This window comes from Aethalodelphis obliquidens, unplaced genomic scaffold (genome assembly GCF_003676395.1).
Source record: "Aethalodelphis obliquidens isolate GAN/ISIS:26980383/991018 unplaced genomic scaffold, ASM367639v1 scaffold7, whole genome shotgun sequence".
Classification (NCBI taxonomy): domain Eukaryota; kingdom Metazoa; phylum Chordata; class Mammalia; order Artiodactyla; family Delphinidae; genus Aethalodelphis; species Aethalodelphis obliquidens.
In genome coordinates, this window is record NW_020837951.1 from 25,551,558 (window position 1) to 25,569,573 (window position 18,016).

General features: G+C 38.3%; 1 protein-coding gene across 2 annotated transcripts in view; it reads right to left on the reverse strand.

Moving 5' to 3' along the window:
• Window positions 1-6,009: 6,009 nt before the first annotated feature.
• The window catches only part of RAD23B (RAD23 nucleotide excision repair protein B), a 44,683-nt gene continuing 32,676 nt past the window's right edge, over window positions 6,010-18,016 (reverse strand). For both annotated transcript variants that reach the window (XM_027105291.1, XM_027105290.1), the window contains 4 exons: window positions 16,319-16,451; window positions 14,319-14,446; window positions 12,604-12,774; window positions 6,010-7,693 (listed from right to left, as the gene is read on the reverse strand). In XM_027105291.1, the coding sequence (XP_026961092.1) occupies window positions 7,580-7,693; window positions 12,604-12,774; window positions 14,319-14,446; window positions 16,319-16,451 (546 nt within the window). In that variant the 3' untranslated portion in view covers window positions 6,010-7,579. The remainder of the gene's footprint in view (window positions 7,694-12,603; window positions 12,775-14,318; window positions 14,447-16,318; window positions 16,452-18,016) is intronic.

Below are 18,016 nucleotides of genomic sequence, written 5' to 3' on the forward strand. Positions count from 1 at the left end.
AACAGAGCAGGCTTTGGGACTCTGTTCATTGTCCCTCAGCTTCTTAGTCGGCTTTTAGAACTGAAGGGATGGCAGACAGGGTAAGGAGAGCCTGGAGCCCTAGTAAAGATGACAAAGGTTGTCCCAACTATTTGTTCATTGCCTGTTTATCCATCAAAACTGACCAGGCATTTCCACCCTTCACTTGTTCTGGGGGTACAGAGATTAAAGGCACATTGCCTTTAAAGAGCTTGTCAGGTGTTCTCTCATTCACTGTACAGTTTAATGGGAGACACAAATAGACACTTTCAATTCAGGGTTTTCACTTTTATGATAGATATGTACGTACAAGTGGCTGAGGGAATAGAGAAAAAGAGGTCTCTGGCCCAAATTGGAGGGCAAAGGGGGTCGTGGGCAAGCTTCCTGAAAGAGGGGTCTTGTATGGTTTTGAACAGAGGAACCAGCAAGATAAAAGCGGTAGGAACAATTCCAAACCAAGTGCCTGCCTGGCTTTAGGCAATTGCTCATTAGTTGCTGAATGCATGAATCAGGGTGGTAGCATGTGCCAAGACAAAGACACCACAGAGCGCAATCCTTGCAGGGGAAGCGTGACTAGTGTAGCACGTGGGCTGCACTCCTGTCCGTTAGTCTGCTCCTCCTGCAGTCTCCCTGACCACCACTAGCACCTGAAACACACTTAGGCAGCTGAGTGCCTACGAAGATGGGTTACACGCAGGGGAGATGACAAATAAGTAAACACATTGAGCATAATGGGAGCTAAGTCTCTCACTGTGCAAGAAAGGACTTATAAATAATGAAAGGGAGAAGCTAGAATGAACCTTGTGGTGCTGGACTAGAATTAAAGGTACCAGTGTGACTGGTCAGAATGGCCATCATCAAGTCTACAAATAATAAATGCTGGAGGGGGTGTGGAAAAAAGGGAACCTTCCTACACTGCTGGTGGGAAAGTAAATTGGTGCAGCCACTATGGAAAACTGTATGGAGGTTCCTTAAAAAACTAAAAACAGAGTTGCTGTATGATCCAGCAATCCCACTTCTGGGCATATATCTGGAGAAAACTCTAATTCAAAAAGATACATTGGGGCTTCCCTGGTGGCACAGTGGTTGAGAGTCTGCCTGCCAGTGCAGCGGACACGGGTTCAAGCCCTGGTCTGGGAGGATCCCACATGCCGCGGAGCAACTAGGCCCATGAGCCACAACTACTGAGCCTACATGTCTGGAGCCTGTGCTCTGCAACAGGAGAGGCCACGATAGTGAGAGGCCCGCACACCGCAATGAAGAGTGGCCCCCGCTCGCCGCAACTAGAGAAAGCCCTCGCACAGAAACAAAGACCCAACAGAACCAAAAGTAAATAAATAAATAAAAATTTTTAAAAAGATACATGCACCCCAATGTTCATAGCAGCCCTATCTACAATAGCAAAACATGGAAGCAACCTAAATGTCCATCAACAGAAGAATGGATAAAGATGTGGTACCATGTATACAATGGAATATTACTCAGCCATAAAAAAGAATGAAATAATGCTATTTGCAGCAACATGGATGGACCTAGAGATGCTATTATATACAGTAGTTTGGAAAAGAAATAGTAGAATGGAAAAAAATACAAAAAATATATATATAAAATATATTACACATATATATATAACTGAGTCACTTTGCTGTACACCAGAAACACAACATTGTAAATCAACTATACTTCAATAAAATAAAGGGAGATGACAACTTGTTAGGAAAAAAAGGTGCCAGTGTGAACTGAGGTGTTCAGTACCCATATGTAGACACAGGAATACAGATGTGATGTTTGTGTATTTATTTTCTATGCATTTACTGAAATGCTTGGGAGCAGTGAGACTCCAGTAGCAATGAACACACCTAGAACAAAGTTTTGGTTTCTACTTGAAAGGGAACAGAGCTCGTTGGAGAAATGGTGAATTCCAGGGCTGGTGCACAGAAAGTACAAGAGCCTGAAATATATTACTGTGCCAGAAAATAAGGAAGTAGTCAAAAGAGATAAAGACACGCCAAACACAGAAGTTACCTTTGAGAACCAGAACAATGGGACATTTGAGCATCAATATAATGAGTTATAAAAATGCATGACTTGAGTCTAGTCATGAGGAAACACCAAACATAAATTGAGGGACGTGGTATAAAACAAGGGCCCTGTAATCTTAAAAAAAAAAGTTAAGCTCATAAAGATCAAGGAAGGACTGAGAAAGAGTACAGATTGAAGGAGACTAACTAAATGCAGTGTATTATTCTGGATTGAAGTCTTCTGCTATGAAGGACATTACTAGGACAACTGCAAAACTTAAATGGGTTTGGGGAAGTATGGGGTGGGGGTAATTGGGAGCTTTTTGTGCTGTTCCCAAAACTTTTCTGGAAGCCTGAAATTGTGTAAGGATGAAAAAATTAAGGCTTTTTGCAAAAATGGTATAAAAATTATAACAACAAAATTTAAGATACAAAAATATTTTACAATGAAAGTAACAATAAATTAGTGAAAAGATTTCTCTCCTTCGTAATTTCCTTACAAGTGGAGATAATATAAAAAGTAGTTTAAATGATGTCAAACAAGCAGAAGCAGGCCTTACTGACAAAAAAAGACATCTGAAAATGAAACAAAAAAAAACCCCACAAAATGCCCCCCACCAAAAAATAGACTAAAATGCTAAAAAGTTGCAAGAAAAAAAAAAAAATCAACTCCAGGGATCATAAAATCACCCAACCAAAAAAAAATAATAATAATAATTCTAACCTCAAGCTGTTCTCAGGCATAGCCCTACCAGTCCCATTCATTCTCATCTATTTTTAACCAATTTTGAGATAATTTATCACATGTTCTTCTAATCTGCTATTGTTGGCAAATAAAACCCAGTTGGCTTCTATGATTTACAATTTTGGACTTTGTTATAGATGGAAGCTGTCAATAACAAAACTCAGGATCTGTATCAAATATCCTTTGAGCCTTAAGGTGGCAATTCAACAAGCAGTAACCAATCCTGGCAGACACATGTTTGAAGTGTGGAAGGCCATGGACAGGAAGCCCATCTACAGCTAGTACACGTGTAGGATAGAGGTGCCCAACATTTTCATCACAGAAAACCTAATAGTTAAACAAAACATTGGAGAAAAAGGGTGAGGCTGCTCGGGGCGAGGCTTGGAGGCCAGCTTCCCCAGGCACCCTGAAGACCACCTCACGGTCTGGAGAGGAATACTATCTACAAACATCTATAACTCATTCTGAGCCAGGTGAGAAGAGAGGATCAGTAAGAACGGGAAATACGTTTTGAGTGAGACATGAGGCAGAAGTCTGGGATGAAGATTTTCGAATCTGTGCTCCTAGAAGACAAGTTATGCTGCACCTGTTGAAGGATCCATTACTATTCAAACGGTCTCTAAGATAGTATATCAAGCTCAATGGCAGAGACCATGTTTCCATTCACTTTGGAATCCACAGCACCACACGTGAAGCAATCTGTCATCGCTGACGTTTCTTTGGTCCTCCTCGCCTCTCCACAGTGCAAACCCTGCTTGTGGGGCCACTTTCCGTCAACTATATCATGATAGGGAAGGCCTTTCATAACCGATTTGTCACTAGCAGCGTCCCTGTGGTTCCCCAACCTTTAGTGCACAGCGCTGTATCTCTTGCCTACCAAGTCCAAGCCTTCTCCTGCCTCCTTGTCACTGCTCCTCCCATCCCCAAACTATCCACACACAGTTCTGGAAACTAGTCTGTCACCCAACAGGTCCAACTGCTATATCCCCCCCTCCAAGGTTCCAGCTACTCTCTTCCAGCTGTGGTTAAGATCCTTGTTCGAATTGCCCCAGCTCTGATCCCAGGGCGCAGGGATTCCCAGATGCATTCATTTGACTTTTCTGTTCTGGTTGATTCATCACTATGCCAGGTGCTTCTGACAGCGCTTAGTGCTGAATTTAGTTATCTTGCTAAAGAGAAAGACATAGCATAGGAACAGCAAAGAATAATTTTAGACACCGCATACATGCCAAACAAGCACACCAGGCACACGATGCGCTCCTCCCTTTGATAACGATATATGGGGGTGATACCACCCCTCTGGAAAGAACCCACGAGGGTCACAAGCAAAGCAAACTGAAGCTAAGACCTCAAGAGGCCAAGAATGCCAAATAGAGGGGGGAAAACATCATAATTTAACACATGATGGACCTGGTTGCAATTTTTTTTTTTTTTTTTTTTTTTGCGGTACGCAGGCCTCTCACTGCTGTGGCCTCTCCCGTTGCGGAGCACAGGCTCCGGACGCGCAGGCTCAGCGGCCATGGCTCACAGGCCCAGCCGCTCCGCGGCATGTGGGATCTTCCCGGACCGGGGCACGAACCCATGTCCCCTGCATCAGGAGGCGGACTCTCAACCACTGCGCCACCAGGGAAGCCCCTTGGTTGCAATTTAAAACGGGGTGGCAAACTTTTTCTGTAAAGGGCCAGATAATAATTATTTAGGTTTTGCTGGCCATAGTCTTTGTTGCAACTATGCAACAGCAAACCTCTTTAGCACAAAGGTAGCTGCTTATAGACAATATGTAAATAAATGAGCATGCCTGCGTTTCAATAAAACTATTTATGGACACTGGAATTTGAATCAATCTTCACATGTCATAAAATCCTTTTTGTAAAAACAAACACAAAAACAAAAAACATTAAAAAATGTAAAGGCCATTCTTAGCTCATGGCTCATACAACAGACGGTGAGCCAGATTTGGCTCATGGGGCTGCAGTTTGCCAGCCCCTGGCTTAGAACAAAGTGGAACAAAATGGACACTGGGCCGTCAATTGGAAGGACACATTGTACCTGAGATGCACAGCTAGGGACCTCACCAGAACACAGACGTGGTCATGAAAGACTCCCCGAAACTGCTTACTTTGGGTTTAATATTTTGTAGCTATCTTAGGCTGGCTGATACAAGAAAAGAAGTATGGAAAAGGGGGAACTCACTGAAATCTCTAAAAGCTCTCATGAACTTTGATTACATTCTATCAAGTATCCCATCTCTGTGTTGATATTTCAGCTGAGAACACAAACAGGAGACCCAATAAAATCGACCTAGTGCCTGGCCTCCTACACACTATGTTCACCAATTAGTGAAGAAAACAGAAGGATAAGTGATAGAGGCACCATCAATTTCCAATCTAAGATTCCATATGGTAAAATCATTTAAAAAATGAGAAATGCCATGTTGGATATATTGAAAATATTTTATAATTAATTCTCTAGAATCCTAGCCATCTAGTACAAGAAAAAATTGTATGGTGGAACACTTCAGTATTTTTAAACAATGTAAAGACATATTTGACTAGGGGATGGCAATAAGAATTGAACAAATATAAACCTAAGCTTCCTCATTTTCCACAAAGCAACTCAACAATAAATATATTTCAGGAAACAGATGACAGAATACCTCAAATGCAAAATTCCAAAGTCATGTAGACACTTAGATTAACCAAAATTGTTTGTAAATTAAAAGATAACAGCAAAAGGTCACAAAAAGCCTATTTCTTTCATAGCGTCATGGGTGATTCTTTAAGCAGATAAACAAAGTACTGTAAAGAATGGTCAAAACTTGGCTTGAACTGTCTTCTGGTAATTATTAATCCCACTATTTGTAGTTTTGTTGTCCAAGGACAAAAGCTCCATGTGATCGATCACCTTCTGCTGTCACTTTCCAGAGAAAAGAGAGGCTGCTGCTGGTTGTTTTTTCCCTTTTCCAGCTTTCACTATGCTCTAAGCAATTAGTGGCAGATAAAATATCGTTAAAATAAAGTATCCCATTTTCCCACCAGAACTGCCAGCCCTCTTCCCAACTCATTGTTCTGCTTTGAAAGATGAACATATTTAGAAATCCTCATTTTATTCTGAGACATTTCTGCATAATCCATTATAAAACATACAGGTAATACAAAATCCAAAGGTCCTGTTTTGTTTATGGAATAAACACGTGAAGATTAAACTACATGATGACACCATGGGGAGAAATCATGGTTTCATTTATTTTCATGAGACAGTTCATGAGTGCATGACGTAAAAGCTTAAAAGTTGTCACCAAACTGTGCTAAGTATTATTAAGAGATTATGCAGGAAGAAATCTGTGCAAATTCATCTTCTTCACTCAGTATCAGATAGTAGAAAAAAAACATTTCTTTAAACAGTTTTTTTTATATTCAGGAAAACAGATTTGAAAAACTGAACAAGTAGACACCTGCTCCCTCTTTATGATCAAATAACAATGACAATGAAGGAGATTCCAAAGAAAAAAGCTGAGATGAAAAAAATCCAAATAAAAGCCAACACTGCTATTAAGATTTTTCTTTTAATATGCCATGAGATATCTTGATTGTATATTTTCCAAAGTACTTTTCCAGCCGCATCTCCCAGCCCTTCCAAAAGATTTCTCCAGTCTGTCCAATGCAATAAAGGATGCTAGATTATAGTTCTGTCCACCTTCTCTTTTCGAAAGCAAATAATCCTAAATGACTTTAATGGTCATACATTCTTATCTAATAAGGAAAAACATTTACAAAGATCAGAAACCCAGTTTTGAGACATTTGCATTAATTTTGAACTGAATCAGCATTTTGTGGGTTTTAAAAAAGGCAGCAGTTGGAATTCATGACTTGCTGACAAACACATTTCTGCTGAGGGAAGGGGAAGACAGGGATAGTGAATGCTGCATTTCTCCATTGGCCCCAAAGTGCTAATTCCACAACGGGATACATCAAAAGCAAACATGCAACTGTGGTTTTAAAACTTTTTACTGCAATATAACAATGAAGTAAACAGTAATTAGACACCTACCAATTTCCCCCCCAAAACAAACCCAAAAAATGTAAACAGGAAAATAACTCTGCCTATACTTGTACAGCTTCTCAAATCATGTTAGAAGGGTCTCACATTCAATGATCAAGAAATTTAAAATAGCAGTAATTATTTTCATTTTAAGAAAAGATTCCCCCCTCTCCCCCCTCAACCCCAAGTATTTATCATGAAAGAATGGGCTTTCTTACACATTAATTTTATACTTATTTGAAGCAGCAACAATAACCATCAATAATTTGGCATTTCTGTTTACAGTTGCTCCAATTTTTTTTTTTTTTTTTTTAATTTCACAAAGCCATTATCCAGTGTTGCCATAAAACAGGGACTGTAGATTCTAGGTAGCAAAGATTCTTTCTGAAACCACTGTTAAGTCAAAGAAATATAAAGCAGGGCATTACACTAAATTTCTGGATCTAGTACACTAAAAAGAGTGAAACCTAGGAAAAGTTACCTACTGTTTTATAGAGGAAATAAAGACCTGCAAAAGCTGACTTTTGGTTGTATAATATTTTACACGCTGTGTGGATCTGCGGCATCTGCTAATTGAAGCAGACATGCACGGTATTTATCCCTGCCCTGTATCCTAGAGCCCCCTCCCCACCCCCAAGAATCTACTACCTTATACCAAGTATTGTGGATATGAGCCCAAGTCATCCCAGACAATCCAGTGAACAAAGTTAGTGTAATGCACTGGTGTGAAGTGTGAGATAAAAAAAAGTCCCTTTCAATCTTCATCAAAGTTTTGCTGTAGAAGAAAATTGGCAGCCAAGTTCTCATTCTTCTCACAAGCAAAATATGCTTGTATCACAAGTCCTTCAGGAAATCCTAATGCCTTTAACTGGAAGAAAAGAAAGAAAACATATAATGGAGTCCAGCATAGCACTACTGACAGATCATCACTTGAAAACATACTATAAAGGACACAAAGAAGCTTGAGAATTTTACATGAATTCACCCCTATCTGAATATGGAGTCATTGTCCAATTCAAGGGGGTAGACAGAACCCAGGCCCTTTCCTGTAACCACCTACAAATTCTTTGTTCCTAGTTAAAGCTATTAGGCTAACAGATACTTTGATAACACTCATTGGCATTAACACTAGAAATTAGCTTCTGTGGTGGTTTAAAAATAAATGACTTTACAGAAATCTGTAAATCAAATGGCTTTTAGTACATAAGTGGTGAAGCTATGGATGAGAGCAACCAGAGGTTGCTAATTATTTGTAAAGAGAGCCACATCTTTCATTAGGGTCATATATTACTCAACCTCCTTGCCTTATGAAACACTTCATACTACAAAAATGGGTGGTCAATTATTAGTAATATTACATGATATATTTTTGAAATCAAGACATATGGTGTTTGATTTTTATTTGCTTAATTTTTATAGCATTTTAAATGGTGATACAACCCATTTAATTTTTGTCTTCCTAGTCTATTAAAAATCACTTGTAACTCAGTAATTGCTGCTATTAAAAGCCTTTAAACACTCAGGTCAACTGTCTAATTCCCTAGGTACAGCCAAATGTTATTATGTCAGCCAAATGTTATTTATGAACCCCCTTCCTCAACTGTCTCAATCGTCTTGCATTAGACTATATCAAGAAATGACTTCTAAAAACTGGGCAAAAGTCCCGATTCAGCATGATTATATTCATCCATGAAAGGAGAAGAAACTCAAAAATGATTTTGTTACCTAGGTCTTGTCCAGATTAAAGCTGGGCTAGCTGAAGTAAAAGGTAGATAGGGCACGATCCAACTATATTGCTTCTACAAGACACACACTTTAGATTCAAAGACACAAATATGCTGAAAGTAAAAGGATGGAAAAAAGATATACACCATGCAAACAGTTACAAAAAGAGAGCTGAAGTGGCTATATTAATATCAGACAAAACAGACTTTAAGATTAAAATTGGTACTAAAACAAAGGACATTTTATGATGATAAAACAATCAGAAAGACTTCATTATAAACATAGAGAACAACAGAGCCCCCAAATACATGAATCAAAAACTGACAGACTTGAAGGGAGAAATAACCAATTCAACAATAGTTGGAGACTTTAATATCCCCATGTTCTATAATGCATACGAGAAGGCAGAAGACTGACAAGGATATAGAAGACTTGAAAAATACTATAAACCAACCAGACCTAACAGACATTTAGAGAACACTTAACAACAGCAAATTATACATCCTTCTCAAGAATACACAGAACATTCTCCATAAAGACCATGTTAAACCATAAAACAAGCCCCAATACATTTAAAAGGATTAAAATTATACAAATTATGTTATCTGACCACGATGGAATGAACTTAGAAATCAACAATAGAAGGAAATTTGGAAAATTCATAAATGTGGAAACTGATACAATCCTAAATAACCTACAGATCAAAGAAAAAAATGACAGAAGAAAATAGAAAATAGTTTGAGATGAATGAAAATAAAACCACAACACACTAAAACTTATGGGATGCTGCTATAGCAGTGCTTGGAGGAAACCTTCTAGCTATAAATATCTACAGGCATACCTCAGAGATACTGCAGGTTCGGTTACAGACCACTGCTATAAAGCGAATATCGCAATGAAGCGGGTCACACGAATTTTTGGTTTCCCAATGCATATGAAAGTTACGTTTACACTATACTGTAGTCTATTAAGTGTGCAGCAGCATCATGTCTAAAAAAAACAATGTACATACTTTAATTAAAAAATGCTTCATTGCCGAAAGATGCTAACCATCATCTGACAGCACAGGGTTGCCACAAACCTTCAATTTATAAAAAATGCAATTAACTGCAAAATGCAACAAAGTACAATAAAAAGAGGTATGCCTATGTATTAAGACAGATATAAAATCAATAATCTAAGCTTCAACCTTAAGAAACTAGGAAAAAAAAGAGAAAACTAAATCCAAGGCAAGCAGAAGGAGATAAAATAGACACTAGAAAAAACACAGAATCAACAAAACCAAAAATTCTCACTTTTTTTCTTTAAATCAACAACACTGACAAACCTTTACCTAAACTGACAGGGAAAAAAAAAGAAATCTGAGGATTCGAATGACTAAAATCAAAAATAAATGTTGGAACATTACCACTTTTTATAGAAATAAAAACTACTATCAGGGAATACTGAGAACAACTAAGTTGTTGTATGCCAACAAACTAGATAACATATATGAAACAGACAAATTCCTAGAAAGATAAAAACCACCCCAATTGACTCAAGAAAAAAAGGAAAAATCTGAATAGCCCTATGACAAAGAGATTGAATTAGTAGTCACAAAACTTCCCCAAAAGCCAGGCCCAGATAACTACACTGGTGAATTCTACCAGCCGTTTAAAGAAAAATTAACACCAATTCTTCATAAACTCTTCCAAACAACAGACGAGGAGGGAACTCACTCTGTAAGGCCAATATTACTCTGATACCAAAACCAGACAAAGACATCACAAGAAAACTACAGACCAGTATTCCTTATGAATACAGATGCAGAAATCCTCAACAAAGTACTAGCAGGCCAATTCCAGCAACACTCCAGGAATGCAAGGTTAGGCCAACATACAAAAAAATCAATCAGCGTAATAAGGCATATTAACAGAAAAAGGGACACAACCACACAACCATCTCAATCAACACACAATTTGACAAAATCCCACACCCTTTGTGATAAAAACATCCAACACACTAGGAATAGAACTTCTTCAACCTGATAAAAGGAATCTAATGAAACGCACAGCTAACATCAAACTTAATGGTGAAAGACTAAATGTTTTATTTTCCTCTAAGATCTGGAACAAGATAAAAGATGTTGGCTCTCACCACTGCTATTCAACTATACAGAGGCGGCTCTAGATAGAACAATTAAGCAAATATATATATATATATATATAAAATATGTACATATTAATAATAAAGGACATCCAGATTGAAAAAGAAGTAAAACTACGTCTACCTGCAAATGATATCTTACATATAGAAATCCTTAGGAACACACACACAAATTATCAGAATAAATGAGTTCAGAAAGGTTGCAAGATACACAAAATTAAATTGTATTTCTATATAACTAGCAATGAACAATCCAAAAATGAAATTAAGAAAAACAACTCTCTTTATAACAGCATCATAAAGAATAAAAATACTTAGAAATAAATTTAGCAAACTGAAGACTAAAGAAATTTCTGAAAGAAATTATGGAAATTCAATATGGAAAGACATCCCATTCTGTGTTCACGGCTTGGTAAAGACTTAATATTGCCAACATGGCAATACTCCCCAAATTGATCTACAGAAAAAAACACAGTATCTATCAAAATTCTAGCCAGTTTTCTTTTTGCAGAAATTAGACAAGCTAATCCTAAAATTGATATGAAATTGCAAGGGAACCACAGAGCCGAAACAATCTTGGGAAAGAAGAACAAATATGGAGCTCTCACACTTCCAGATTTCAAAACTTACAAAGCCAGAGCAATCAAGACAATGAAGGACTGGCATAAGGATAAACATATAGATCAGAACAGAACTGAAAGCCCAGAAATAAACCCTCACATTTATGGTCAACATATTTTCAACAAGGATGCCAAGACAATTTAATGGGGAAAGAACAGTATTTTCAATAAATGGTGCTGGGGCAACTGGATATACACAGGCAAAGGAAATGAAGCTAGGCTCCTACACCTCACACCGTAAACAAAAAGCAACTCGAAATGGATTATAGGCATTTTACATTACATAAATGTAATAAAGTTATAAAACTCTTTGGACAAAATAGAGGCTTAAATCTTCTGACCTTGGGTTAGGCAATGTTCTCTTCTATGACACCAAAAGCACAAGCAACAAAAGAAAAAATTTCTCCAACACAGAAATCAAGATTTGATAACTGTAACCTCAAAAAAAAGTTGCTCTAGAACAAGTGAGGCAATTGTCTATTTTCACTTCTATTTATTTGAGGGGGAAAAAATAACACTGCAATATATAAAGTATCTTTTTCGAAATACATAGTTACAAACCTGAACACTTGATATGTTTGTCATAAACAAAGACTAATTATAGTTCCAATGATTTTCTAAGTATTAAGTTAAAATGCACTTTCTCTGATTTCCATCTCAAAACACTTTGTAGGATAAGACAGGGCAAGTACTATGATTTCCTATTTACAAATGTTAACAATGGGCCTAGAGAAAAATGAATGACTAGTCACAGTATCATAAAAACTAGGTTACTGCAGTGACACATGTATGGGCAGACATAGGATGAAAAGAGAATCAGGATACCAGGTTCTGATGTTTACTACACATGTATTTTATGAAAATATTCATATACATATCTATTTACATTTTAGAGACAACAGTGAAATAAAATTTTAAATATAAATTAAAAATGGATAATCTTGAATTGGGCATATACTTTAAGATCATTTTTCTAAAACATGAATGAAAATTTTAGTTTCTTGATATATTGATAACTATTTCATGCTAGACTGGTATTCAGTGCTAGTCCCTTGGCTTCACAAAGAACACAATAGAGAGCAAGGCTGAGAAGAGACTGTCTCCACTGCAGTCCCTAGGTTAGTAATGCTCTATTTGGCTCTGTCCAGTAAGAGCTATCTACTGTGATGGAAATACTCTATATCTGGGCTATCCAGTGCAGGAGCCACTAATCCCATGTGACTACTGAGCACCTGCAATGTGGCTAGTGTGACTAGGAACTGAATTTCTAAGTTTTACTGAAACTCACCCTTTCTATAGCTTCTTTTTCCTGAGGCGTTACTTGAATGTAGTTCATATGACCACTTCCAGCTTCTGCAATTCCTCCACTGCCACCTCCACTGCCTCCTCCTTGACCACCAGCTTCTTGAACTGGTTCATTTAACATCTGAATAAAATGCTCCTGATGTTGGCTAATTTGCTGCAGTGATTTGAAGGACAGAGAAAAACAAGACATTGATATAAAGTATCTTCAGGAAAATAAGAATTCTAATACAAATAAGAGAGAAAGTTATAACTTTGCAACTGCATTATTTTAGAATGATTCTGGATTATCCAGTCTTTGGAAGGATATGATTTCTTGTACATTAAAGAAACTTCGTATTTCTGAGGTAAACAGTGAAGAATTAAAAGAATCCAAATTCTCTTTCATAAACACTCCCACCACCCCCGTCATTGTTAAAAAACTACTTGATGTATAAGAAAAAATAGAAGTTATATATATATATATATTTTATCCTCCACACTAGTAGGCAGTAGAATGCTATAACAGGGGTCCGTGATCCCCGGGCCATGGACCGGTACTGGTCTGTGGCCTGTTGGGAACTGGGCTGCACAGCAGGAGGTGAGCGAGCAAGCGGGTGGCGGGCAAGCGAGCCAAGCTTTAACTGTATTTACAGCCGCTCCCCATTGCCCCCCATTAGCACCTGAGCTCCGCCTGTCAGATCAGCAGAGGCATTCGATTCTCATAGGAGCGCAAACCCTACTATGAACTGCGTGCTCCTTATGAGAATCTAATGCCTGATGATCTGAGGTGGAGCTGAGGTGGTGATGCTAGCACTGGGGAGCGGCTGCAAATACAGATTATCATTAGCAGAGAGGTTTGACTGCACAGAGACCATAATAAATCAACTGCTTGCAGACTCATATCAAAACCCTATCAGTGAGTGGCAAGTGAAAACAAGCTCAGGGCTCCCACTGATTCTGCATTATGATGAGTTGTAGAATTATTTCATTATATATTACAATGTAATAATAAGAGAAATAAAGTGCACAATAAATGTAATGTGCTTGAATCATCCCGAAACCATCATCCCCCGACCCTGGTCCATGGAAAAATTGTCTTCCACGAAACCAGTCCCTGGTGTCAAAAAGGTTGGGGACTGCTGCTATACAAAACTCAAATATTTCATGACCTGAGCATTAAAATAAGCCCACAGGGCTTCCCTGGTGGCTCAGTAGTTTAGAGTCCGCCTGCCAATGCATGGAACACGGGTTCATGCCCCAGTCTGGGAAGATCCCACATGCCGCGGAGTGGCTAGGCCCATGAACCATGGCCGCTGAGCCTGTGCTCCGCAACGGGAGACGCCGCAACAGTGAGAGGCCCGCGTACCACAAAAAAAATAAATAAATAAAAATAAAATAAAATAAGCCCACAGGTATGTTTTCTATGAGGTAGTGCGCCACTAGTAATAAGCTTGGGAAAGAGAGACCTAGACAGTTAAACATTTCTTTTTGCTAGAGTTTCTCAGATTCTTTAAGAAAGTGTTTCCCAAACAAATATCTAACCCAATCCCCACCCCCAATTCTCGTTTTATCAGTACATCTATCTATAGCATGTTCTACTAAGTGCAGCTTAGAAGAACAGTTTATAGACTTGGTGAAGGAGAAGGGGTGCTCATGGACTTCTACAAAATGTGATATACTCTAAACCCATTTTTGGAAATTAACTGATTAAATAGTCACCTGCAGTAACTGAGGATTTTCTCGACCTATCTGTTGTAGCAATGCTGGAAGCAGGGAAGGATTCTGTTGAATAATTTGTCTCATCTGTTGAAACTGAGGCTGATTCCGTAAAAATTCAAGAGGGTGTCCTAAAATACACATGAACATTTTTAAACAAAAATAGCAATTACATATACAAACATAATCTAGACAGCAAACACTGTCAAGAAAAAATATGATTTGAATTCTCAGATGTATATAAAATGAAGTAAATAATGAAAACATCTTCAAACTGCACCAGCTCGCAAGTCTCATACTGCAGAAATTATTCCTATTAGCTAAGGTAGAGAGTACAGAACACTAAAAAAAACAAAGTTTTCCTACAATTGCCCTGGGCACTCAATATTATCAAGTAACACGGAGAACTTGTGCCCTTCGTGCACTCTATCAAAATAAAAAGTATTAAAAGTTGTTCTTGATGCTCAAAAGTTCCTAAGAAAAATATATACCAGGATTAAGAAACGCAAAAAACTTACCTACTTTAATTGCATTCAAAAGAATTATGCTTTTGAGGTTACTAAGAGTAATGAGAATTTTTTAGATGTACACTGTCATCTAAATTATTCAAGACAATCATTCAAATTAAAAATGGCCACATCGGGCTCCCCTGGTGGCGCCGTGGTTGAGAGTCCACCTGCCGATGCAGGGGACGCGGGTTCGTGCCCTGGTCCTGGGAGATCCCGCATGCTGCGGAGTGGCTGGGCCCGGGGGCCATGGCCACTGGGCCTGCGCGTCCGGAACCTGTGCTCCGCAATGGGAGAGGCCACAGCAGTGAGAGGCCTGCGTACCGCCAAGGAAAAAAAAAAAAAAAAAAAAAAAGGCCACATCATATGGTTATTTATTCTTCTTTGTGTAACACCAGTTTTACAGAAGAAGAAAACAAGACTCAGAAACTAAGTTACCCAATAACTGCCACTGAATGGGACAGCACCCCAAATCTGAACCAAAGCTGTGGCCTCCTCTTCTATTTCCATGCTGAATCTCAGGAAATGAGAGCCTATCCTCCGGGAGACTGCACACAAAGTGCTTAGGGATTTCTGTCAACCAGAGATGACTGCCACAATTAGAGCTAGGAAATACATAAAAGAATGGTCTCTTCAAAAGTAACAGTTTGGGGGCTTCCCTGGTGGCGCAGTGATTGAGGGTCCGCCTGCCGATGCAGGGGACATGGGTTCGTGCCCCGGTCTGGGGGGATCCCACATGCCGTGGAGCGGCTGGGCCCGTGGGCCTGTGGGCCATGGCCGCTGGGCCTGCGCATCCGGAGCCTGTGCTCCGCAACGCGAGAGGCCACAATAGCGGGAGGCCACAACAGGGAGAGGCCCGCGTACCGCCAAAAAAATAAAATAAAATAAAAAAATAAAATAAAATAAAATAATAAAATAAAATAAAAGTAACAGTTTGAATTACTTTATCAATTTTACAAAGAAATAATGAAAGAGAGCATTAAATAATTCCTAGGACTACCACGGGCTCCAGGCTTTGCTTTCTAGTCAAACCTTTGCCAATGGAAGAGTGGGTGCTGTAAAGACACCTGAATTCAAGCTCTGCTTTCACCTCTAGATTCAAGATATTAAACCTCCCAGGTTTTATTTCCTTGGTTCTATAATAACCATTAAGATCCTACTGGTTTTGAAGACATTTACTGGGAGAGAAAGAGACAAGGTGAGCAAACCGTTCCAAACGGCTTCAGAATATAACACTAAATGCAAACTGGAAAGCATCTCTTCCTTAGAATAAGCTAAACAGAATATGCCCTTTACCAAAACTGTAGTAACGATGTTTAATATAAATGAGAATATCTTTTATAATTTCTTTTGGGCCCTTCTCTAACACTGAATAGAGAATATAAGAGTTACTGAGATGCTCTGGGAATGAACCTCATCTCAAAAGTATTTTAGATTAAATTATTTTTTACTAAAGATTCAGGACCATTTCCTCCCCATTGAAAGATTCCACTTTACCTCCAGAACTTGTTGTCGTAGTCGTTGCTGTCGTAGTTGCTGCTGCTGCAGCCACTGAAGACTGAGGAGCCCCAGTACTCGCTGCTGGAGGGGGGTCAACCACAGCCTGACTTTCTCTATCTCCGGGAATTCCCTATAACACAATTTCCAAGCTTTAACATAGCTCATCATTCAAAGTTAGTTAAATATTACACAGAGTAAGAGACTTATGAATCTATTTAATATCCTTGTCTAATTTCTAAAAGCATCAAACAGATGTCTGCTTCAATTAAATGTAAAGGATCAAGACATATCTGAAATCTTCACATATTCAAATCAGATTAGAAATGGCCTCAATGTGGTATAGATAAACCCATACTGCTATAATATACAGTAGCATTGTCCAACAGAACTTTCCATGATGACGGAACAGCTCTATATCTATGCTGTCCAATAAAATACCGATTAGCCCCAAGTAGCTACTGAGAACTTGAAATGTGGCTAATGGTACTAAGACACTTAAAATTTTAACTTACTTACATAGAAGTAATGGTGTCTAACATTATAAGGCTAATTATTTAAATTTTCAAAGTATCAACACAAATCTTATTAAAATTAGACATACCTGGCTTTTATGTTATATATCACTCTAATTGATTTTTGAACCTCACAGAAACTTTCACCAGCTCAGTGACAGAAAGGATTGTATTTTTAACCCTAGCCTTAAGATCATCCAAAGAGATTTTGATGCACACATGGCAGTTGTGAAGTGATCACTGGAAAAAGAGTCTAATGGAGACAGAGCAGGTGATGACAGTGGCCAAGTGAGGAGGATGTCCTCTACTGATCCATGGTTCTGAGAAAGCGTCATCCAGAAATGTATCACATACAAAAACTTAAAATTGATTATTCAAAAATTACAAAAAATAAAGGGAATTCCCTAGCGGTTCAGTGGTTACGACTCCACACTTTCACTGCCAAAGGCATGGGTTCAATCCCTGGTCAGGGAACTAAGATCCCACAAGCTGCATGGCGCAGCCAAAAAAAAAAGTAAATAGGTATAAAAGAATCTTAAATAATTAAGTATTTAGGTAATGCTTTTTCTAAGTTTGTGGCATTTATCTTCTGAAGTTATTATAACTTAAAACTGCACTAAGATTTTTGGAACACCCCTATTTTGATAAACGATTTATAAGACTTCTCATATATAACTTATTAAAGTCTTTATGAAATCTTCATAGATTTTGGAAGGAGAATAAAGGAGAAAATATTGTATTTGAATATGAGATGGTAATAGTAATTGCTTCCATTTCCCAGTAAATCAGAAGCCAAAATCATAAACATATGAAGAATGAACGGTAATAAACAGCAGGATAATGGCTGCCTATATTAGAAGTTTATTGTAGGCATTGCAAACAAATGTTTTTCACAATCCACCAATTCAAACCCTTAGATGAGGAGCTATCAAGTGCTAACAAACTATATAGACCGAGGATCCAAAAGCCTCCATCAAATTCTCAAACAAATTTGTTAAACTAAAAAGTTAATCACCATTGCTACAGATCTACCTCAAATTCTCATAGTATTTAGCCCTTTATTAGATCATTATTTCTCCTTTCCCATACACTCACCCTCACTTACACAGAAGTGTCAAAAACTAGTAACAGTTAAAGGTAGCCCCTTTTTTCCAGTCTATGAAACAAACAGTAAATATATAAA